The sequence below is a fragment of the Eptesicus fuscus genome, chromosome 9, assembly GCF_027574615.1.
Source record: "Eptesicus fuscus isolate TK198812 chromosome 9, DD_ASM_mEF_20220401, whole genome shotgun sequence".
Taxonomy (NCBI): Eukaryota; Metazoa; Chordata; class Mammalia; order Chiroptera; family Vespertilionidae; genus Eptesicus; species Eptesicus fuscus.
The window spans coordinates 4,236,420-4,261,864 of record NC_072481.1 but is presented as its reverse complement, the minus strand read 5'-3'; the positions used below and the strand labels follow the sequence as shown (position 1 = coordinate 4,261,864).

The 25,445-nt window shown below is 39.9% G+C and overlaps 1 protein-coding gene and 1 non-coding gene across 2 annotated transcripts in view; both read left to right on the top strand.

Moving 5' to 3' along the window:
- Positions 1-25,445, top strand: part of RERE (arginine-glutamic acid dipeptide repeats) — a 397,399-nt gene that overhangs the window by 166,060 nt on the left and 205,894 nt on the right. Inside the window, exon 3 of the mRNA XM_008151740.3 lies at positions 16,743-16,813. Within this exon, the coding sequence (XP_008149962.1) occupies positions 16,743-16,813 (71 nt within the window). The remainder of the gene's footprint in view (positions 1-16,742; positions 16,814-25,445) is intronic.
- Positions 21,643-21,749, top strand: LOC114235254 (U6 spliceosomal RNA). The gene has a single exon (XR_003621440.2). It is a non-coding gene; the product is annotated as a U6 spliceosomal RNA (small nuclear RNA).

Genomic DNA, 25,445 nt, shown 5'->3' with positions numbered 1-25,445 from the left:
GATACTCAGCTCAGCCTGGCGGACTGTGACGAATAGCGGCCCAGTCACAGTGGAATAGGATTTATATTTACCTAGAGTCTAATTGGACTGAGATTTCCTGCAGTTATGTTCAAATCCTCTGCCCTTTTGTTTAGTGAGCAAGTGTTTGAACTCCTAAGCTCTGGAGGTTTAACTTTTGCTGGCTCAATTAATTGTTAAATGTTCCCTTTATTACAATTATACATTGATGCCTTGCTTTGTAGTAGCTGAGGAAATTGCTGAAGGAGTTGTTTAATCTGTTATACTCTATCAGTTTTGTAAAAAGCTCTTTTTAAAAGGAAACAATTTTGATTTGAAAGTGGCATGGTGGTATTTGAGTTGGATAATGTTTAAAGTGAAATGCAGGAATTTGGCTCTGCTCTTGACAGCGATGGGTTTTTATTTGACATTGACCCATGTGTTTGTCATCTTTCCAGATATTGCCTTCTATTTATTCTGACAACTTCACCAGCTGAGAAAACCAGACTTTCCAAAATTAAAAATATTTTGTCTATGAATTTAAAGATGGAGCAGTATATTTTTTGTTGATTACTTTAAAATGTATGTGCACTAGAGTGATTTCTTTTCCTTTTGCAAAATATTTAAATACTCCAGAATAGATTCTTATGTGCATGAATTTTGCTTTGGAGACATCAGAATATCATAAATACCGGAAAAAGTAAAAATAATATGATTTTCTTTTCTACTCCTTTATATGTTTGTATTAGTGAATGAATTTTTAAGTACCATAATATACATGGGGGAAGGTAAGTTATCTGGTTCTTTTATGTTACTGCTTAAGTGCTTGGAAATTGAGAAATGTCTAAAGTTACTTTATCAAGTCGATTAAAATCATACATAATGACGCTTTATCATTACTTATGTATTAAACATCCATTCCTTTAAGTTTTCCTTCATTACTTCACCAAACTAATTAGGCAGCATGCTATATGCTACATTTGAAAGATATTCCGTATTTGCTCACTCATTTAGCCCCTAAATTTATTTCCTACATCTCTAAATTTCCTTATTCAGTTGCCTTTGCAGGGAACACCTTTTAGTGATGTAATGTGTGGTAGTCTAATGTGTTAAAAGAATTGCAAAAGGCAAAGGGAATATTATACATTCTCTTCTAAGGCTGTAGTGACTGCTCTGGCTTTCTTTGTGTGCTGGGCAGATGCTGCTGCTTGACAGATGGTGTGTTAGTGTCTCATTAGATTAATCAATAGAGATCAATATAGTAAAAAAAGGAGGGGTTTTTGATTATGGCTGTGTCTTTAAAAAGGAAAAATAGGGTGAGTTTATAATAGAGATTTTAAATATTACTGCAATATGTTGCTTTTCATTCTCAGCTTTAACATTAACATTTTACTTTGTACTTCATTTAGTAAATCTATGCATAAGTGTTGGCTCTAAGGCAAGCTATTATTATTAGGTGGTATTTAGTTTTCAGATTTTACTTGTCCTTAACATCCCATTGTACTTGTATTATAAAATACAGGTATTGCATAACCAAATGGGTTGAGGGAATGTTAATAATCCTATATAATAAAGAGCTTATGTGCTAATTAGGTCGAACAGCAGAACGACCATCTGGACGACCTTCCGTGCGACCTTCCAGACGAAGCTGGGGCTGCAAGGGCTGTGAGGGCTGGCCAAGGCAGCCGGGGCTGCGAGGGCTGAGCCACTTGTACAAATTTCGTGCACTTGGTCTCTAGTACTTTGTATAATGATGTATTTTTTTCTTTTTAGTAGAGGGGAGGGAAATGTCATAAGAAGGTCTCACCTGGTCTGTTGTATTTATATTTTCAGAACAGTTTAACTGAAAAGTAGTGTTTGCATTTGAGAATTAACTCCAGTAGCACTCAGACTTGGGGAGAGTCTGCTTCTTCCTTACAAGGGATGTTTCAAGCTAGACAATGCAGACTTGATTTCCAGTTTGCTCCTGATCCTGGCTAGAAGACATTTTGAAGGAGAAAAACCCTGATTATCTTTCTGGCAAACTAGAATGCTTTTGAAGTCTGCAGCAACTCTCCAAAAAAATAGATCTTTGGCATCGTGGAGTGCAGTGTTTTTAAGAATTGCATTTGGCATTCAGATTGTGATTGGTGGAGGCTACTGTTTATAGAGGCCGTCAGTTTTATTATGGCAGTAATTATAAATATGAATCATTGTCGCTTAGTATGCCATTAACACTGGTGTTTTTAACCTGGGGCCCATAGTCAAACCTAGTGGAGTCTGAATAGAATTCCTCACTGAACTTGGGTGGATAAAAATTACATTTTTATTTTCACAAATTCATTGCATTTCAAATGACATTTAGCATTTGCTTCAATTATGAAGGCAGGTGATACGCCATAGTAATATTGGCAGTACCTGTGACACTAATATAAATAATAAATATTCTCATAATTACTTCACAGAGAGAAAAATGTCAAAATAACGTTTATCATGGCTGAACTCATGGAGGGTATTACGGGAATAACCTCTAGTAAGTCTTATTTAATGAGAAATAATACATATATTATATTGCATTTTTTCTCACATTGTGATAATCCTATGTAATAAAAGGCTAATAGGCAAATCGACTGAACAGCGGAACGACCAGTCGCTGTGACACGCACTGACCACCAGGAGCTAGACGCTCAATGCAGGAGCTGCCCCCTGGTGGTCAGTGCGCTCCCACAGGAGGAGCACCGCTCAGCCAGAAGCCTCTCCCTCCTCAGCCGGCAGCGCTAAGGATGTCTGACTGATGGCAGGGAGCGGGCCTAAGCCATCAGTCGGACATCACCCAAGGGCTCCCAGACTGTGAGAGGGCGCAGGCCAGGCTGAGGGACCCCCTCCTCACCCCTGAGTGTATGAATTTCGTTCACCGGGCCTCTAGTTATTTAATATGTGCTTTTGTAAATTCAAAACATACATACATACATACATACATACATACGTACATACATTTATTTATTTACAGAATGGGTGTGTATAGATTACTAAAGGCATCCAGGGCACCAAAAACATTAGGCACGCCCACATTAATGGGTAGATACCATGATGTATCTAGTTAATAGATTTTAGGTTCTTTTTCTATAGTTTCCATGGTAAACAGCAGTGGTGAGCATTCTTTCTGCTTGCTTTCCTTAGTGTGGAATTGCTGAACTGAAAGGTATGTCTGGAGTCCTAAAGAATGTCAGTGGATTGCTATTACAGTTTGTTTTAACTCGCCCGGGTGTACCATAGGATTTTGGGCTCTGTGAGAGACTGAATTTGTGGTTTTGAAATTGAAGAAGTGTTCTCTAGGTAGAGCAAGAGATTTGACGTTACCTTGGATAGTAAATCTTCACCTCAGAGGATGGATTGGACACATTTGTGTGCTCGGTTTTTTATCCAGTTAATGGTGTGGAAAGGAGGAGATAAAGCTGTGACATTCGAGAGAACATCTTCTTTCTAGTATGAAGTAAAGTATGGAATATATTCTGAGCACTTGGTGTAGTATGAATTGTGGTCAGTTTTACCTTTCATAGATGACACAGTGTTCTAGAAAATGTGGTTATCAGTGGTCCCTGTATTTTTGTTGGAGCAGCCACATGCTCTCTCTGAAGTCCTAGAATTGGAAGAGACGGGGAGCCTGAGTGGTGCCAGTAGACGCCATCAGCCTGTCCTCCGCACAAGGTGCCCGTCAGTGCGCACAAGTTGCCATCCCTTCTTCCTCCTCGTGGAACCTCGGGGTAGAGTCGTACTGGGAACTTGACTGAGCGGTGAAGTCTCTTCCGGAAGGCACTTGTGGACTTGGTTCTGCCTTATTTCACCTGACTGGAGGGGTTGACTGGAAGGTGATATTTTATGCTATCTAAGCAAGGTGTTTTAGTAATTCTAAATCAAGAGCTCTGTGTTCTATGTTTTTATACTCTTGCTAAGGTTACCTGTTCATTCCTAGCTTTCACTATTAAAAAAGTATTTTCTCTAATTGTTCTGGGTGTCACTCTGTTCATTAATGTAGTTTAACTGTTTTGCGTCATTTTAAAATAATTTAAACATATTTGTATACACTGGCCAGAAATACTGAATGGTGAATCAGTAAATTCTTGGTCTGGTTCTTTAGCAACAAAAAAAGGTTTTGTAATTCCATTGTGTGTGGCCTCCATTCCCATCATCATCTAGTGATCTATCTCATGTTCCACTTCCAGTCGATACATTGCTTTCAGGGTAACAGGAGGATAAGGAAGAGCTGGGCCTCCTTTTTTCTGGATTCAGTTTCCAGAAGTTGAACTATGGTGTCTGTTCATATACCCATGACCAGAATTAGTCACATGGCCAAGCCAGTTGGACGGGAGGCTGGAAAATCTGAGGGCCGTAGGCCCTGCTAGACATCATATGCTCTATTATTAAGGAAGAAGGGGAAAGTGAATATTCTCAGCTAGCATTCTCTGTTACAGAGACTAAAAAACAAGTACAATTAAGAATATTGATGCCCTGATTGGTTTGGCTTAGTGGATAGAGCATCGGCCTGTGGACTGAAGGGTCCCGGGTTCAATTCCCGTTAGGGGCACATGCCCGGGTTGCAACTAGATTCCTAGTGGGGAGCATGCAGGAGACAGCCAATCAATGATTCTCTCTCATTGATGTTTCTATCTCTCTCCCTCTCCCTTCCTCTCTGAAATCAATAAAAATATTTTTAAAAATAATAAAGTATTGAAGGCATATACTTATTTATTTGTTTTTATACTTAGCTCTAATATTATTTACTAGAGGCCCGGTGCACGAATTCGTGCATGGGTGGGGTCCCTCAGCCTGGCCAGCAATTGGGGCTGATCATGGCTGTGGGAGGTTGGCTGGCTGCCCCCAATTGGGGCTGATTGGGGCCATTGGGGTGGGCCAACCTGGGGGAGGGTCCGCGGGAGGTTGGCTGTGGGAGTGCACTGACCACCAGGGGTCAGCTCCTGCGTTGAGCATCTGCCCCCTGGTGGTCAGTGCACATCATAGTGACCGGTCAACTGGTCATTCAGTCGCTTAGGCTTTATATATATTTAAATTTTAATCCTCACCTGAGGATATGTTTTTTTATTGATTTTAGAGAGAGAGGAAAGGTGGGAAACATGGATCTGTTGCCTCCTGTATGCACCCAGATCAAGGATCAAACCCACAACCTAGGTATGTGCCCAGACCGGGAATGGAAACCTCGACTTTTTGGTGCACAGGATGACGCTCCAACCAACTGAGCAACCTGGCGCGGCAGGGAAGGACAGTGTTTTTATATTCAGTGTGTCTAGCACTTAGCTGGCACATAGGTGGTGCCCGTAAGTCTCTGTGTGAATGTTTTATGAGTTTATGGCTCTGTTCCTTGTAGACTATATTTTCATTTTTTAGCTTTAATGTAATCTTGACAAGATTTGCCTGTTGCCAGTTCGCTTAAAATGGAGAAACCTTAATCTTCCCGCCCCTCAATTCTGATTCATTTCATTTCAGCAGATGTTCAAATTTGATTTTTCCAAGGTATGATTTACAAAAAACAAAACTCTCGTTAAGAGTTCCATTGGCCCAGAGCAGCTGCACTTGTTTGTTGAAGTGTGTTGAATACAGTTTTGTATAGAAAGCATCCGGAGCATCTTATGGCCCAAATAATAAACAAAATCTCTGATCTCATTTTAGAAATCAAGAGGCATTTAGATACTTTAAATACTGCTACCTTGCTCAGATCTTTGCTAATTTTGATTATAAAAGTGACAGTAGATGGCAGATTACCAGACAAAATCCTATCTACCCCGACTCCCCCACTCAAATACTTTTTAGCCTGAGAATGATGTATCTAATCTAATAATAGACAAATATGCAAATTGACCGCACCTTCGCTACACTTAAGCCATGCCCACCAGCCAAGCCACGCCCAGCAACCAATCAGGATGAGTATGCAAATTGCCCCAACAAAGATGGCGGCTAATTTGCATATCAAGACAGCGTCCAAAGAAGCCAACAGCTGCAGAAGGGAGTAAAGCTTCGAAGAAGCAAGCAAGGGGGGGGGGAGGGCGGGGCGGAGGCGGGGCCGGGGGGAAGGAGAAGGGCGGGGCGGAGGCGGGGCCGGGGGAGAAGGGCGGGGCGGAGGCGGGGCCAGGGGTGAAGGAAAACAAGGGAGGGCTGGAAGAGAAGGCGGGGCGGGCGGGGTGGAGGCGGGGCCGGGGGTGAAGAGAAACGCGGGCGGGCTGGAGGAGAAGGCGGGGCGGGCGGAGCGGAGGTGGGGCCGGGGGCGAAGGGAAACGCGGGCGGGCTGGAGGAGAAGGCGAGGAGGGTGATAAAGGTCGAGTGGAGGCGGGGCCAGGGGCTAAGGGAAACGCGGGCGGGCTGGAGGAGAGGTGAGGCGGGGGACAAGGGCGGGGCGGGGGACAAGGGCGGGGCAGAGGCGGGGCGGGGGAGAAGGGAAACGCGGGCGGGCGCGGGGCGAAGGGAAACGCGGGCGGGCTGGAGGCTAATATGTTATAAAGCAAAATTACTACATGTTGATTCTTAAGGAGACTGATAATTGGAAATTGTTGTGTAGGTGGAATTATTTTTTTCCAAATACCTGTGAATACTTATAAATGACATTTATAGTTCATAGTTGGCTGAAGATCTTTAATGAAAATCTGAGGTCTCAATATTTATTCAGTCATGTGAAAGTGACTAGATATTTTTAATTCTTAAAATATCTTTTGTCTTTGATTTTAATTTTAAAAGAAATGCCTGACCAAACAACAGTCAGCACAACACTAAAAACCCAAATGAAAACAATAATGATTTAAGGAGGACTAGAAAGAAGAGGTATGGGTAGAATAAGAGAGTCAGGGAATAGGTTTCATTTGCCCTTAGAAATTTCTATAAATTAAAGCAAATGATTTAATGTGAAGCCCACTGAACCTGTAATAGACTTTGAATAGCTAGTAGAATTTAATGAGGTATGGTAGATGCCAGCTATAGTATTATTAGTCTTTTATTAATCAGCTGGTAACATAAAAGCACAATCTTCTTTGTGTATAACTTTGTGCAAGATATTTTGTGGAGGTGAGGAAGAGCAAGATACAGAAATAGGATTGTAGTTCTTGATTCTTTAAAGGACAAAGTTACACTCATTCAAGTAATGTCCTGGTGTTGGTAACGGGTGGGACAGATTGTAAGTTTGTGACACTGAGGAGACATGAGGGCCATAGAAGCCTTGGGTTGTGTCTTGGAAGGCGGGCAGAATTGCAGAGGACCAGTAGTGGAAGAGCACCTCTAACAGAGGCAGCAGCGGGAGGCAGCTCGTGGACGGGGCAGGAGGGGAGGGAGTGTGCGTATAGGAGAAGTATAGGAGAATCAGAAACCCGCTGAGCAGATGCAGAATATCCAGCTGATAAAGGAATGGAAAGACTAGTGGTTTTCCTTTACTTTCTTATTTTTGTGTGAATTGCAGTCTGTCAGTCTGTGACCCTGGGGGTGTATAGTTTTGAGGTATCAAATTCAGGATGCTTTCCTTATTATTATCTGGGTCTTAATTATATAAGTTTCTCTTACAGTACTTTCTTGTATGCCCTTTTTTCCTTTCAGCATCTCTTTCACAGCTGTGTGGTTACTTAGGTGAAAGATTAATCACTCAAGAAGAAAAATCACTCATGGGATTGTTATATTGTCTGATAAATAAAACTCAGGAGTAAATTTCTGTTAAACAGAATATCAATCTCTGAAGTTATTCAGTACAGTATTTAGTAATGTGTGCTGTATGCCTTCATTGTATATCTAAATCCATATGGTAAGTTTAGCCTACTTTTATTTATTTTTTATTTTTATTTTTGTTAATCCTCACCCAAGGATATTTTTTTCCATTGATTTTCAGTAGAGAGTGGAAGGGAGGGGGAGAGAGAGAGAGAGAAACATCTCACATCAATTGGTAGCCTCCAGCATGCGCCCCAACTGGGGCCAGGAATCGAGCCTGCAACCCAGGTACCTGCCCTTGACCGGAATTGAACCTGAGACCCTTCAATACATGGGCTGATGCTCTAATCATGTAGCCACACCAGCTAGGGCTAGCCTACTTTTAATAAATTTCACTTAATGTTTGCACTGTGACTGATTTGAAATATTTAAGGAAATCATCTAATAGTATGTAAGAAATATATATATATATGTATATATATAGCAGAAAGTTTTAATCTTTAGTTTTGCTAGCTTAAAAAATCCATAATAATTTAGCATCTGTTCAGACTGACAATTTTATTTTCTCTGCTTTTAGTTATAATTTAAGTCCTAACTTTCTGGAAAGTTGGTAGTAAATATTTGAATGGGAAGAAATAGTAAATGAATATCTACATTAATCTTATAAGAAAGGCTTGCAAAATGTGTGGATGCTTATAAAGTACAAAAAAGCTAATTGGCGTGGAAATTTTGTAGCTTGATGCTTGCACTGTGGAATAGTTGCTTTTACAAAATTGAGAACTGCAGACAAAAATTAAGTGTCATTAATTTCATTGAACAGAAATATGTTCCATTTACTGTACAATCTGGAGCCAGGCTTGAATGAGTTTAAATAGATGAAATCTAAATTATACTGACAGTCCATTAAACAGTAGCAGAAAACCCGTAAGGAAAATGGATTCACTATGATACCAGCTTATAATAAAATCATTTGCCAAATAAGAATGATAGCCCGGCATTGTGAGCTCTCCTGTGGATTTCCAGCGAGCACTGCAAATTGGGTAAGCCGTTTATTGTGCAGCCCAGGCTCTCAGCTCATTGTTTTCTGAGCAGGAGCAAGCAGTGTTGCTTGAAATCTGCTCTGCAGGATTCGACACCAGAAGATCAGACTTGCAATTTGTTTGTTGTCAGCCATGTGGGGCGAGAAGAGCCTGCACGCCAGCCTGCCTGTCCCTGGTGATGTTTTGCCTGTGAAACTGGGCAGAGTGTTCTTAGCCGTGTTTGCGTTTTCCCCACACCGGTTTCCTAAGTGTACGTGTTTCAGTCATGTTCCAGTTGTAATCTTCCGTGTGAAGGGCCTGTCGGCATTCCATGTAAGCATCCTCCACCTAACGGGTTTGATAGCAGAATTACTTCCTTTTTATAGGGCTCACTGATTAGAGTAGGCTTGTCACCTGTCTTCTCAGGCGTCAGAATGGTAGTTACGGGGGGAAGCACGAGTGCGAGTGGGCTAGAGTTTCCTTTCCTCGTGTCTCTAGTGTCCTAAGACACTTGGCTTCATGGGGCAGGTGGCCATCACTGGTTTTTAAAACAGATTCCTCCCACCCTTCCGTTCCCTGTGTTGTCTTATGGCACATGAGCTCTATACAAACACAGTAATTAGAATTATTAGAGGTCCACATCGCTTAATGGAGTTTGGATGTTAAACTGGTTAGAATCCTTTCTCATAATAGGGATTCCATATAGGTTACAGGGAGGGCTTTTTAAGGAACATTTCAGAATAAATGTGGTGATGCCGGTGTCAGACCATGGCTAACCTTTAGCATATCAGCATAACTAATGAGATTGCTGCTGCTGGCAGGATGATCTTGCTTTTTCATGTTTGACATAGTTTTCAAGTCCATGTAGAATATGATTGATTTGGGAAGGTCTTGCTGCAGCATTTTCTTCCAGAATATCAGCATAACTTCTTAAAGTTAGAAAGGTAGTCTTGGCTCAGTCTAAGCTTTTGAGGCATTGGAAGATTTTCTAGCTCCTAGAGGAGAAAAGAAAAATGTGGGAAATTTAAACAAAAATCCCTTTGTTTGTTATGGCCTGCTCACCCCCTCCTCCACCACTCACATTTGGTTTTTCTCATAATTTAATTCCCTGTTAGCATAATAATTCCCTGTTAGCAATGAGGATAAAGACAGATCAGTGTTAGCTAGAAGTAGATAGTGTTCTGTTTTTCAAAGCCAGTGTGAGCTTTGTAGTATTAGTAGGGAATCTGTAGACTTTGAATACATGGAATTGAATTTTCATGAAGTTTAAAAAGGAAGGAACCAAGGAGATACGTTACCTGAGACCTCTTTTCCACTGAGTTTAGACTCTTTAAGAACAGCCAATTTTGGTGACCTTTTTCAGGCTCAAAACATAGGATAAGGGTAAGGACAGAAGGTTTTACTTACTGAATTGCCGTTTTCCCGATTTTTGTTTCCTTTTCCCTTTCCCATTCTCCATTATTCCCTGAACTGTGAGTATCCCTCCCTCACAAAAAGAATCTAGCAGAAAACTAAAAGTGGGCCATCCTGCAATTGAGTTATCTCTTAAAGAAATACTTACTAGAAAACATCATTGTTTACTTTTATATTGATAGAGCATAGCAGCTTTCTTGCTAGGATCTTGTATAACTTCTTTTTGATTGCACATTTTGGTTCAATTTACTTGTTCTTCACATAGTTTTTGAGTGTTTACCATGTAGATTATTATTTACTGAGGTGAGGGATGATGGGTGTGACTGTTGTACAGATGGGGAAGCTAGAGCTGAGAGCTGTGCTAGAGGCGTGCAGCATTTGTGGATTGATTTGGGTATCAGAATGCAGTGTTCTAGCATGTGCATACATACATACACTCCTGTTTTGTATGCTGGAAATTTGGAGCATCCAGTTCAACTAGTGAGACACCTGTGCAGTTTCTATTCTGCACTGTTACAGCAGTCTGCTGTTACCTCATTGGAGGGTTCGGTGTCCAGGTTGGAGGTATCCTTGTAAGAGAAATGGAAAGTGGAAGGGCAGTACAGTCCTGAGGGTCCACCATGCCCACCACTCTGCCACCCCGCTGGCTCTCTGCAAAATTTGTGAGAAAGTCTTTGCTCATGCATGCTCTTTACAACTGGTAGAGGGTTTCCATTGGAAATTATACTAGAGTGGCACTGGCCATGCTTTGCAAAGGTTGAGAAGGTGTTTCAAAGGTGAACAGGCAGAAAGGCATTACCTGAGCACTGCCTGACCACCGCTTTAATGCCGGCTCGCAGGGCGCTTTGCTCACTTAGGGGTGAAGTAAGCGTCCACTGTGCTGTGTGAGGAGGCTGTCAGGACAGGTGCTGACAGCTTCTTTGTGTTTCAGGGTTCCAAACTGCCTGATGCTCAGGCTGTGGTTTTTAGCCTTGAGAGGACTGTGCTCTTGCTCTGTTTCAGCAATTTTTTTTCTTATTATTAATTAAAAATCCCATTTTAATTTTTATTGAATTTTTGGGGTGACCTTGGTTAATAAAATGATGTAGGTTTCAGGGGTAACTGAAACACAAAGTTTTTATATTGTGTGTTCACCACCCCAAGTAAAGTCTCCTTCCACCACCATTTTTCCTACCTTGACTCTCTTCTACCCGCCCCCCCCATTTCAGTGATTTTCAACCTTTTTCATCTCATAGCACACATGAACTAATTACTAAAACTCTGTGACACACCAAAAAATAATCCGATCTAACAAAAAAAGGTATAATTTTGTTTCATTCACATCAGATGGCTATTGTGTTGGCTGTTGTCATTTTTTAATTTGACAGTCTAAGCGGAAAGAGGTCAGTGCCCTGACTAAATAGTCAATTATTGCATGTTTTAAAAATTCTTGTGGCACCCCAGTGTGCCTCTTGAGGCACCCCAGTGTAGTGTGCCTCTTGTGGCACATTGGTTGAAAATCACTGCTCTATTTCTGCTGATTTGCTGAGCGTTGAAAAAGTAGGGCTTTCTTTGCCTTGAGAATTTGCCTTTATGTTTTGGCGGACTTCCTTCCTCAGCTGAGCATATGCTCTGTTGTTTGCAGATGGTACAATAGATTCTTGGACACAAAGCTGTGTTGAGGTTTTGCAAAACAGCCAGAAACACCCCTGTTCAGTGTCATTGCCCAAATCATGGATGCAGGATTTGAGGTCATTTAATCGTGGGATCCATTCCCAGGCAGAGGCTAGGTGTTAGAGAATAAGTCTTAACCTAGACCTATGATTTCATTTCCACACACCCCTATAAAGAAAAAATTAGTTATCATGTGTTGTTTGGCATAATTGATATAGATGGTAATAGCCTCTTACTTTTCTAGCCCATTTCAGGCTTGCTGATTTTAAGATTAAAAAAAAAAGTATGTATATGTATTTGCCCTGCAGCAGCTGTTAGCTCAATCTGATAAATACACATTTTCATATGGGTGATTTTGGAAATGTGCATTATGCCCTTAATGGATTGCATCAGCTTTGCTCAGTTCTTGCAGAACTGCTAGCTTTCTGATTTTAAAAAAAAGCTCTTAAAAAAAAATAAGTAAAAGGTGTCTGCAGTGCTTGTGTTGGTCAGGGGGGGTTTTCAGGTTGAGGATCATTGAGACCCGCTCAGACAATCCATGCACTCATGAATTGCATGAAAATTCCTAGAAAATAATTTTGGCTTTAAGCGATGACTGGGCATATAATCCAACTGAAAATTTAACATTGCTCTTAATTTAAGTTCTCATCTTTCCCTTTCCAAATAAACAGCTTTATTTGGGGGCTAGCTATAGACATCTATATAAAGCTATTTTTTTAAATAGCTGCTTGATTAATGAGATAAGGGGAATACTTCTTATGAATATTTGGCCTTATTTTGTTTTGAAAATCATTAAGAGGATTAAGTAGATTTTTGTGTGTGTGAGACTTAAATTCCAAATTGTTTCTTAGAATATATTCTCTTTTAGTTGGAGCACCCTAATTTTAATGGGTTATAAAGAAAAGTTATAGAGATCACTTAATACAGTAACAGATTACTAGCATTGGGCATTGGACTCTCATGTGAATTTATAGCTTTGGATCAATTTGGGTTGCCATGGTAACTTATTGATTTACTTATTTATTTATTTTTAAAAGCACTCTTTTGCTTTAGAAGCAAAGCCAAAGTTTTAAAAAAATATATTTTTATTGATTTCAGAGAGAAGCGAGAGAGAGATAGAAACATCAATGATGAGAAAGCATCATTGGTTGGCTGCCTCCTTGCACGCCTCCTTCTGGGGATCAAGCCTGCAACCTGGGCATGTGCCCTTGACTGGAATCGAATCCGGGACCTTTCAGCCCGCAGGCCGATGCTCTATGCACTGAGCCAAACTGGCTAGGGCCCATGGTAACTTTTTAAACAGAAAGAAGTGACTGTTTATCTAGTAATAAGTCATTAATAAGTAAATGTGTTAATTCCATATGTCAGATGTGAGAATTTGCTCTCTCTGCCTTATCCCCTCATGGCAGGGTTTCTCAAGTCGGGAGTGTGAGGAGGCTTCCAATAAGACTGCAGATAAGTGTTTAAGCCAGTGGTTCTCAACCTTCCTAATGCCGCGACCCTTTAATACCGTTCCTCATGTTGTGGTGACCCCCAACCATAAAATTATTTTCGTTGCTACTTCATAACTGTAATTTTGCTACTGTTATGAATCGTGATGTAAATATCTGTGTTTTCCGATGGTCTTAGGCGACCCTGCTAGCGGTTCTAACCTGTGGGACCCACCTGGATGGTTGAGGACCACACCCACAGGTTGAGAACCGCTAGCAGGGTCGCCTAAGACCATCGGAAAACACAGATATTTACATTACCATTCATAACAGTAGCAAAATTACAGTTATGAAGCAGCAACGAAAATAATTTTATGGTTGGGGGTCACCACAACATGAGGAACGGTATTGAAGGGTCCCGGCATTAGGAAGGTGGAGAACCACTGGTTTAAGCAAAGGGATGCCATCTGTATATTGTATTTTGTGTTTACCACCCCAAGTCAAGTCTCCTTCCATCACCATTTCCCTCCCTTTACTCTCTCTCATTCCTCCTTCCCCCCACCCCTCCCATCTCAGTGAGGACTGTTCATGGTTGGCCTCTGTTCCCTTCTCTAACAGTTACATCCAGGTGTGTTTACAGGTAAGCATTGTCCTGAATGTAACTTGGCAGTGAGAAATGAGAGAATATAGGTTCTCTCTTTTTTTTTCTGGAAAGTGTTTTTCCACACTACAAATTAATAACTGCTTTATGTCTCAGTAAGAGGGCTTATAGTAATAATGATTCTATTGATTATGAAAAGTATATGTAGAGCTTTTCTTTATGTAAAAAGAACAAAGTTGCCCATAGTTTTCACTATCTAAGCATCTGTCATATTGAATGCCAGACACCAGTTCTTGGTGGTTGCAGAGAACACTAAAGTGAGTAAGTTTCTCTGAGCTCAAACATAGTAATGTGGACAGCGCAGACCATCTGACTGCCAAATAACTGAACAACCAGGCAATGTAAATTGTTTATTTTATGTAAAAAAAAGGAGGTGTTTCCTTATAGAGGAGCCATGAGAATTCACTGCTGCTGGAGGTAACTCGTTATAAGGTTGCAGGTGCTGGCAGGATGAAGGAGTGAAAAGGGTTTGGCATGAATGGAGGTAGTGGTGTTGGTGTTTCTTTTGGTAGAATGCAGCCTAGTGAAGAGGAGATGTGGTGGATGTGGTATGGGATCAGACCATAGAATATGGAAAATTTTTGTTATGTGGGCTTTAAGAATGGGTAAGTCATTATTAAGAAAGTGACCTATTAATTTTGAAGCCAGTGAATAGTAGCTAGGTATGACAGTGTTATGTATGAAATAGGAACAAGAGGGCATATACACTGTCATTTGTGTTCAGGTTGAGTGGGATGAGTAAATAATTGATATCTAGAGATTTGACATACTGGTACAATAGGGATTGGAACACAGAAATAAGACCCTTGGGTGTCCCAAAATTGTGCAAATTGGAGCTATAGGAATGGATTTCTTCTGTGTGTTTTTTTAATGTTTTTACTGATTTTTAGAGAAAGAGGAAGGGAGATAGAAAGAGAGAGAGATAGAAACATCAATGAGAGAAACATCTATCATCGATGGCTGTCTCCTGCACGCCCCCACTACAGATCCAGCCCATAATCAGGGCATGTGCCCTGACGAAGAATTGAACCTGTTACCTCTTGGTGCATGGGATGATGCTCAATCCACTGAGTCACCCCAACTGGGTGGATTTCTTCTGTTTTTACTTAAGTACCAAATTAGAGATAGGAAGAGAGATATGTGCCTTAGTGGGAAGAGTTCTCTTGTTTCTTATGTCAATAAGCATGTTAAATGGATGTTGCCTGAATGTTGAACAGAGTTATTTAGCATCCTGGATTCTGGAACAGGCTAGAAAAGCTTGGTCAACAGTTCATTCATACATACTTGGCAGTGAGAAATGATTCTCTGTTGTTGAGTCTATATCTGAGTAGAGAAATCAGTTGGGAACTTCTGGATGCCTTAATGAGTCCTTTTCTTTCTGGAATGACTTTGGGCTACAAAAATTTTGATGTCTTTCAGAAAGTTTTTTGGAAGGAAGTGTCCTTTTAGTGAGGACTTTCTTCGTGATCTATCTCTTAGTGGTCTGCTAGCACTTGTGGTGGGACTGGACTATCTACTGGATGGATGGCTCCAAATCTTTGCTCCTTTGCTATTTCTTGACTCTTAACATGTATGAAATGAGGCAGTAGAGGAATTTGCTTGGGTTTTCAAGGATCTGAGTTATTCTGAGACATCTCCGTTATGAAGGGTCAACAGGAAAGATAAAACAAAGGACATTTTAAATGGCATTATGGCCACTCTCTAGAAAATTTGATTGCCTACAGATGCTTTTACTTCCCATTAAATAATACATGACCTTCTTATCCTAAACTTTACAATGATCTTGGATTGTAATGTGAAGAGTTTTTATATTTCTTTATATCCACTGCTTCCTTTAATATCACTGCTTTTTATAAAAATTGTATCTCAACTTGCTATTTTATTTATTTTTCTTTATTGATCAAGGTATTACATATGTGTTCTTAACCCCCCATTGCTCCCCCCCCCCCCCCCCCCCCCCCCCCGTGTCTGTGTCCATTGGTTAGACTTATATGCATGCATACAAGCCCTTTGGGTGATCTCTTGCACTTACTCCCACCCTTCCCTCTGAGGTTTGACGGTCTGATCAAATGATTCTCTGTCTCTGGATCTGTTTTTGTTCATTAGTTTATGTTGTTCATCAACTTGCCATTTTAAAAAGCAGCCTTTAGACTGCAGCAGTTGAGAGCACCAAACATAATTATTCAGCCCCTGCCCGGTCAGATGCGATGTAAGAAGGGGTTTTCTTCCAGAGGAAAATGTAATTTGGTTTACTTCATTCCATCTCTGATTGGTTGCCTTGTTTCTCTCTACAATTAGAAAGTAAAATGTGTTTAGGTTAAAATGTTTAGTGCTACCACAAGAGATTAATTTTCGTTCTCTTTCTTGGTTTAAGTGAAAAGATCATTGTAATGGCATGTTCAAGCTAGTCGTCTTTACATCTCACTTCTTTCCTCACAAAATAATAATTGAAAATAAAATAGCACTTGGTCAAGCCATTTCTCTGTGACGATGAGACATCTATTTGAATAAGTTATTCAGGATTTTGTCTTGGTAGCAAGATATTCAGGTTTTGTCTTGGTGGGTAAATTTGAGCAAGTACCTTCAAATGAATATGGATAATCCTATGGGATTCCCTCCTCCCCCTTCTTTAGGGACCCTGAAAACAGTAATTGAGGCTTTATCAAGCTCTTTAAATTAACAGAAAAGTGGTAAAAAAAAAAAAAAAAAAGAACCTGAGGGCTGTTTCCCTTTCGCTTAAAATTACTAGTAATTTAATGTTACCTTTGAGAAAAAACTTTTCTCTAAAATGTATGTGCTTTGTCATTTATTATGTATGCAGTGGCTTTATGGGCCCTGTCTTTGTTCCCTTAAAGGTAAATGCCATTGTTTTAAAATTTTCTTTTTCTTTTAAAGACTGTGTGTATATCGAGAGTCGGAGACCAAACACACCGTATTTCATCTGTAGCATTCAAGACTTCAAACTGGTAAGCGTTTTTCACCTGCTCTTGGTTCTACTCTGGGCCTCCTCCTTTTCCAGTTCCTCGGGCTGTCTCATGATGCTTGTCTATCGCATTGACTTTATACCAGTTTACCTTCAGTGTGCTTCCGCTCCCTGGTGGCTGCAGCACTCACATAAGCAGTCACCAGGTTTATCTTCCCAGTGTTGTAACACTTAAATTTACAAAGCTCATATTGTAAATAATGTGTGTAAAGTTTTCTTCCTTCCGTAGGTGTTTTGACATCAATTTCCGATACTCCCTTGAGTTTCTGAAGTAGTTTGTTTCTTCTCAGCTGTTGGGAAGATCCTGAAGAAAAGTAAATTTGGGGTTTGATGAGTGGAGAAAAAGAATGTAAATGGGCCAGAGACTGGTTTTGGTGGTGACCATAATTAATTTACTAGATATTTTAGTGAGTATGGAGTGTATCTGGAATCTCTTTTTGGGGTCCCAGTAGTGGGGGTTGGAAGTCTGGCTCAGGGATGGTATAGCTATAGTACTTTCTCATTAAAACTTTTCCTAAGTCCATAAGTATTGATGTTGCCCGCTATGATCTCTCTGTTTTGGACCAGTGGTCCCCAAACTAGGGGTTTTAGATCCCTGGACATCTGTAGAGATTTTGCAGAGGTCTGCAAGTAAGCATTCTCAGTCTTAAATAAATGCACCTCACACATCTGTGCAACTGCTTTTCAATGTATTAATATGCTGCTGTGGTTTTTAAAATTTACTTATTTAATGATAATATGCACTTAATCCCTGTTTATTAGGTATTTTCCTCAATAAAGCAATTGATAAGTGAAATACTACTGAAGTACTATTATTTGGGGATCTTTTGAAACATTTAGATCTTAAAAAGGGATGCCTGTACCAGAAGGGTTGTGACCACTCTCAAGTTTTAGGTGTAGAGAAATCCTAATCCTTATTTGTAGAGATTTTATCAGTGTCTGTGACTGTCCTTATTTCAGAAACCCTTTGAAACGTTTGACAGTTCATTGTGTGTGATATTTCAGTCTGAAGAAAATTAATGCAGTAGTCTGGAGAGATCTTTAACTCTGCATCTTCTTTGTTTCTTATGGCCCCAAATACCTAGTTAGTATATTCCAATCTAGTTAATAAGTGCATGCCATTTATTTTTCTCTCCTAAAAATTATTGTGTATGCAGTACATGCTTACTGTTAGAAAAGAAAGTCAAATGTGCTATTTACTTCCGAGGATTACACTTGGTAAACTGCTTTCAACTTCCTTGCTTGTTTTGCAAGATGGCTTTGCAGTTTAATCTTGTAAAAATCCAGTGCTTTTTATTCAGATTTTATGTCAACACAAAGTTTTATCATTTGTAGAGGTCTTTGTTGTTTGTTACATGTTTTCTTTCCTATATTTTTACAGAAGCTACACTGGCATTGAGAATCTGGGCGGAGGCCTTGTTTCCTGAAGAGTTTTGTTTTGCTAGTGGCTGCTGCTGCTCTTTTCCTGGCCACTGTCTTTGTGTGTGACTTTTACCAAATGCAATACCAGTGCACCATGGAAAGGATACAGCTGTGAAATGAAATTGCAGAGATTTTTCTTTTACCTGTTAGAACCTGAGCCCCTTTTGTACAGTGTGTGCCTTCATGTTTGAACAGCGTTCTTATGAAATGCTGATTATAATGTGATAGTCCAGGGCAGAGGTTCCTGCTGAGTTAGAGTAATTGCTCAGGGTATTAACAGCAATAAAAGCTGAAGCTTCTGTTGTCAGTATTGGTCTAGTACAACACATTAGAGCTGTATGCAAAAGCAGTGTGGGAAGAGGGTAGGGTGCAGTATGTTAAGGTACCTTTTTCTAAATCACACACTGCTCTGCCTTACGGTTGTTGTTTTTTTGAGTTCTGTATTCAGCACACATTATAGTTATGTAAAAATAACAGTGATATTGAAATATTTACTACTGGAAGGAATGTAGTTATCCTCTGGATATCCGCTCTCTTCTTTCCTTGATTTTCAGTACTATTTACGAAAAGGTAACCTAATAGAGGAGAATAATTATAGGTTGTTGTTTTTTTCTTCTTCAGCTTACCCAAGCAATAAGGGGAAAGGATGAACAGAAGGAAATATGCTTTTTTTTTTCCCTCTGCAAGATTTTAAACAAAAGAAATTGGAGTTGGTTTTGCCCACAGGAAATACCATGCATGACAAATGGAGCAATGGAAAACAAAAGCCAATAGCTTTGAAATATTGTTGATTATTTTATCTTTGTTTGCAAGTGTAACTAAAATGTATTTCTTTGTTTATACCACTGGTTAGAATTAATCCTTTTACCACGGCGAGTTTGTGAATATAGGTATATTTGGGTACTGTAAAAAGAATTGGGCGAATGCCCTTCATGTTACATGTTAGCTCAGAGGACAGTGTTAAACACACCAGAGACTAAAGAATTGAGGAGTGGACTTGAGACAACTACCTCTAGTCACTAGCACAAGGCCAGTGTATTAGCTGAGGATCCCGGGTAAGCAGGGTCTTTGGATTTTATGCCCTGATTGTCTTCCCACAGGTTCTGAGTCCATGATACGAAACAGCTGCTTCTGTTGACCAGGTTTACTCTGTCGTCCTGGTAAACTAACTGTCCCTTTTCACTCACAGGTGTCCCTGTTGGGGTGATAGGTTATATGGGGATGGGATCCGTGGCTTCCGTTTATTAACACTTAACCATCAAAACACATCAAAACACATCCATAAGGCCTCTCTGCCCTACATTGGTAGGTACATTTAGAACCTGCACTTTCACAGGGGTAGGTGAAAGCTATGCTGTTGCAAAAAAAATTGAGTTCCTAACAGAACTGAGGTTTTTGGAAGTAGCATTTTCAAGGGAAGGGAATTATGTGTTCTATTAGGAAGCTTTCATTCTCTTAGGACGTGTTCATTAGATGGGCCTATTTACAGATGGGGAGACCTGGGTTTATTTGACTACAGTGGCAAAAGTATCTGGAATGTGTGAAAAGCAGAGGCATGAGAGCAGGAGAGGTAAAGTTGAATTATGGATAGTGTATGCTTAGAAGAGGCAGGAAGAAAGAGGGATCATCAAATAAGGCAGCTGTACACCTTAGGTTTCTGAACTAAATATTAAAGCAGTTGGCAAAATCTTTAGCTCTTTAAGAGAACAGTAATGTGGAATGGCAATCCATGATCTTTGTGGGCTGGCTTGAAAAGATGAACTGAGAGACTGAGTAGCTAGCCGGGAGGGCAAAGCTAATGGGATGAGTCAAGAATTGCCTCAATGAGAGAGGGTTGGGGCAGGCATAAGCAGGGCATGGGCAGGCAGATGTGATGGGGCAGGACGCCTGGGAAAGCAGAGGATTGGAACATTGCAGAGCTGAGCGAGAGAGAGTGCACGCAGCCTCGAGCCCTCCTGATGCTGCTTCCAGTGGAGTCAGAGTTCCGCTCATGAAGGCCTCTTCTTGGCCACCTTGAGTTGATCTCAGGAATTGCACCTGCAAGAGCCTAGCATACCACCCTCCACCCTTTCTTCTGCTGCACTCCCACAGCTTTTCTGGTCACTGGGTGACTCGGTTTCTTTGAGAATTTTGATTTTGGATGAGTCAGTATCACCAAGGAGCTTTATATCCCAGAGTGCAATTAAGAATGTTTTAGGTTGTAATCAGGGCCTTTGACAAGCATGTATTGAAAACTTACTTTGTGTTCTTTGCTGGGTGCAGCAGCATAATGGGGGCTGAAGAATGTGAGATCTAGTTCCTTTCCTCAGTGAGTGGAGGTTCTAAGGACAGACAACGGTGGCTTTTTGGATATCAGTCCTCTTTGGAGAACACTGAGTAGGATTGATGTGGGGGAAGACATTCAGTGTTTGTCCCCAAAGAAAGATTTCTTTCTTGCTTTTACTAAAAAAACAACAAAATTCCATTTTTATAGACATCCAGGCCTTAGCATAATAGAGTTAATTTGTTATCTAAAAATAATCTAGGATTCTGAGAATGCTCAATAAGAAGATAATTGAGATTAGTAATTTCCATTCAGTATAATAGCCAGGAGTTTCTGGTCTGGGTCTAGCTGTAGTAGTTCATACCTAAGTCTTCATTCACAGGTAAGTAATCGAAGCTGTTCCTTTAATATTCTACATGGCAATTTTGTGTGGATTCTTAATTTCTTTCGTTCATACAATAGAAAAAGTATGATTTTGGTTTCTTTGAGTTACATAATTATCTATTCTTCAGTTGTTATATGAAATGAATTTTCAGGTAGGATATATAATTATTACAAGTATTATTTTGAGCAAATAACATTGATTCATTTGGGCTCTTATTTGGTTAATTAAAACTGGGAAAGTTATTAAATTTATACCTGGTCTAGACATTCCTCAGAGTTGGGGATACGTCATTAGGAATATTGTGGTTATATCCAGTTTACTGTTTAGGGCTCAGTGTGTTGTTATGGCTCTGCATGGATGAGTGTGCTGTTGTATCATTTACGTCCCTAACAGTTTAAGTCCTAAGTACTGATTGTGAATGCAGAATAGCTAAGTCCTTAATTTGCCACTAGTTATCTTGGAGAAGGCACATCTCCGTTACTGCTGTGAATGTGGGGACCAAATTATTCAAGACTTCAATTTCCCTCTTTGTTTCATTGTCAAATGTGAGCAGCAGGGAGAGGAGCATTTGGAATTTCTTTCTGATTCCTGGTTTGATAGGGTTACACCCCAAGAGCTGATCACAACAAATCACAAAGGCAGAAAAAGTAGCTTTCTCTTAGGTTCCATTTACTATTAAAATTGCCTCTCTACCCCAAGTTGAATTTCTCACAAGTGGAATAAAAGTAAGAACCTGCTATTCGTGCTCACTTCGGCAGCACATACACTAAAATTGGAACGATACAGAGAAGATTAGCATGGCCCCTGCACAAGGATGACACGCAAATTTGTGAAGCGTTCCATAAAAAAGAAAAAAGAACCTGGTATTCCTTCTTTAAAATGGAAACTTATTGAGGATAAGTAATTATATCCTCTCATTTTTTTGTTAGAGATCTTTACATAGATAATGCTGGGAGGTGTGAGAGACACATTTACATGCACTCTTTGTGCGTACATACATGTGTATACACAATGAGTTAGTTATCATTATACACCATTTTAATATTAGGTAATTCTTTTATTAAAACTGTTCTGGTGGTGGGGCAGGAAGTCCACATTAATTTGAACATGGCTAATTCAGAATTGGAGATGCTTTTCTGGGACTGAGATTAGGGATGGAACAGTGCATGGGTCGACAGCTTGACCTTGACATCAGTTTGTTCCATCAGTTGCTCTCTCTCATGACCTTGGGCAAGACACTTAATCCTCCTAACCTAATTTTATTTACTTCTGAAATTGGGATATAAAGCACCTACCTTGCAGGTAGATTGTTTTTAGGTTAAAAGCTAAGCCTACAGAGTGGATGGTAGCACAGTGCCTGGGCCACGGAATGCCAAAGACCATGATGTTGATGAGTACCTGAGGTTTAAGCTTTGTGAGGGCAGACACCACGCCAGTTTTATTCATCGGTGTACACTGAGCACTTAGCATATTGCCTAGCCCACATAAGATCCACAATAAATATTTATTGAATATTGAATGAGGTAACATTTCAGTGGAAGGAATTCACTGGGTAAAGTTTTTTAAAAACTTTAGTAATAGTTTGATACAATGTTTGCATTAGCTACAGATTAACCTTCTGTTTATGCAACAAGCCAAAGAGATCTGCTGCTTTACTTTTTGTTTATGCTTGTAATGTGTAACATTTTCTATACTTAAATAATAAAATTCTGTTCTTAAAATACTTTACAAGTCAGTTTCTTATTTTCTTCAGGAAGTTTACAGGAGGGTAGCCGAAATCAGAACATTGTTTAGGTATTACTGTAACGTTTGGAGTTTTCTGTAATACTCCTGGCAAAGAAAGACGAGGGCTCAGTCTACATGTAACCCTCCCAGAGAAGGCCAGCTGAGAGGAACATGCCTTACTGTGGTTCATTCTCTGCAGAGCAGCGCTGGCTTTTGTTTTCCATAGTCCCTCCAGTCAGGCCTGCAGAGTTAGCATTTCTTTTTCTAGTTCTTTCTCTTTGCTCCCCGCAAGGTCAGGACCACCCAGCCGCAGCTTTGTTACCTGAGTATAACGTTGGACAAGGGAGTGAAAACGGTGAAGTTGGTTACCAAGTGTTTTCAGTTTTCTGGAGTGAGGAATGAAGTGTTACGTAGAGAGATAGATAATGGGACGTAGAGCGGGGCGATTCTTTAAGAGCAGTTGCTCCTTTCTGTTGGTTTAGTTTTCACCTGTCAGGAGTGAGTGCGGAGCGTGGCAGCCCTCTCCTACACGGATTTCTCAGCCAAGAAAAGGTGTGTGCGACTGATTTGGTGCTAGAGGATTCTCAGGGAGGGCCACGACTTTTTTCTTTCTTCTTTGTTTAAAATAAAGGTCATGGTTGCTTGGTTGCTTCCATAGGCGTTGTAATTAATAAACTGCCCTGGGGTGTTGGGCTTGCTCAGTGCTGTTTGGAGTAAGCCACCAATAATAAATACACTAAGTCCTCACTTAACATTGTTGATAGGTTCTGTGAATTTAAGGGCAATGACATATAACAAAACAGTTTTACCACAGGCTAATTGATATAAACAAGCGTTAAGTTCCTAAGACAGCTCATCAGTGTTATAAGGAAATGAAGATGAACAAAAAGAGGATCTGCTGTATATGTTCCAGGTCTGTCTTTTTCACTGTAAATTTGATGTTATTGGTATTTAATCCTCTATAGGCAAGAGTAGGATGAAATCTCTTAGTCAGATGAGGTGATATTGGATCTTGGCTGCTAACTCCTCCCCCAGTTCCGGAGCAGTCATGTTGAGAGTTATTTTGAACCACCACAACCGTTTTGCATGATATGAATGTCAGCTTATAAACGACGGGGGTGGTATTCACAGAAGTGAAAATCACAGTGAGGCTTTGGGAATAAATAATCTCAGAGCACCTTATTGGCCCCATTCATTCAGCTTCTCATCGATCTGTTTTCACTCCTGACTGACAGTCATTATAGACCACATGGGGTTTAAAGCTTTAATGGTTCATGGTTACTGTGAAGTTGGTAATTAATTTTGTCCTCATTTATATGGATTTTAGGACTCAAGAAATCACTGGAAAAGTTTTACTTAATTATATTTATTTTCATAAAATATCTTAAATGTTATTTACTAAGCCTGTTCTCTATATGTGAAATTTTTTCAATGCAGAAGACTCATGGTATTCTAATTTTTTAAAAAGGAGCTTAGGGAAGTTTGAAACAATTTGATGTTTGCAGAGATCTGCTGTGCAAGAATACTTGTAAAGTCTTGTCATTCAAACTCAATTCCATACAACTGGAAACTTGTAATTTGGATTTGGATGTTTGTGTTAAGAACCAGCTCAAATAGTCTAAAAAGCTTATTAGAACTGAAATAAAATGAGGGAAACTGAGATACTGTGTCAGTTTTCTGACTCCTAAATAAGAACAATGATAAGTTTTGAAATGATGCCTTTTTAATGCTTAAAATATTTTAATCATTACCTGAATTTTTGCGTATTTAAAATATTGCCAAGGTGCTTAGCAATTATTTACTAGGTGTCTTTGTTTAAAACCCTTGATTTGAATGTATAAGGATTTGAGTGGTCTGATTAATTGAATTTCTAGTGCAAGAGATTAACCACAAATTTATTTCTATTTGATGCTCATGATAAAAAACGTTGAGTATACTTTACAGTCTTGTGCGCAGTTGCCTCTTTGATGTGGAACCTGTAGTGTTGGTATGGGAGGCGGGAGGCGGGAGGTGTGTGGTGGAGAAGGTGTGACTACTAACACTTGATTGAGTCACATATTGTAACCAGGACGGTGGGAGCCAGACTGACCACACACACAGCGTGGGGCCCAGCGTGTGCTGTAGCAGGTGATCTGTAGAGAAGGAAAAGAAAACCACCATGATAAAGACATTCCCAATATTAGCTTATTTTCTTGGGGTTTGTTTTTCTTGTTTGTTAGACATAGACATTAAATCTTGAATTACAGGAAGTTGTTAGAGAATGATTCTTTGCTTCTCAAAAGGAGTTAATGTGACAGGACTCTCTAAAAAGCTTTAATATTAAAAACTTAGCTTATCTGTAATTTTTAAACATCTTTAAGAACAGAAATCTTATATAAGCATTTGAGTTTTATGATGTTTTTAGTTCATTTAAAACCTCATGAAATTGAATTGTTAGTGTGTTGTTGTTTTTTTGGAAATGTTATTGCTCTCTAGAATGTTTGAAAGGGATCATATTTAAACTTATTTGAGATATCTTTTTTGATACTTAAAAGAACTGTGCTGGCTTTCAGAAGTTGCTCTCTAATCATTTGCTGGTTTTAAATTTTCTGGTTTCTTAAAAATACCAAACTGGTTTTGCCCCTAAAAGAAATAATGTCTTTCTTGAACTTTATGCTCTGTGCCTGTTCATTGTACTTACCTACGGGCATTGGAGAAAATTGAAACTCATTTGAATGGTGTCTTTTTTCCTCTGGTGGTAAGCCTTTGTCTTTCACCTTGCCTTTAGCTTTCCCAGATTAAACGAGGACTTTGAGAAAATGGTAGGACCTTTCTTTGAAA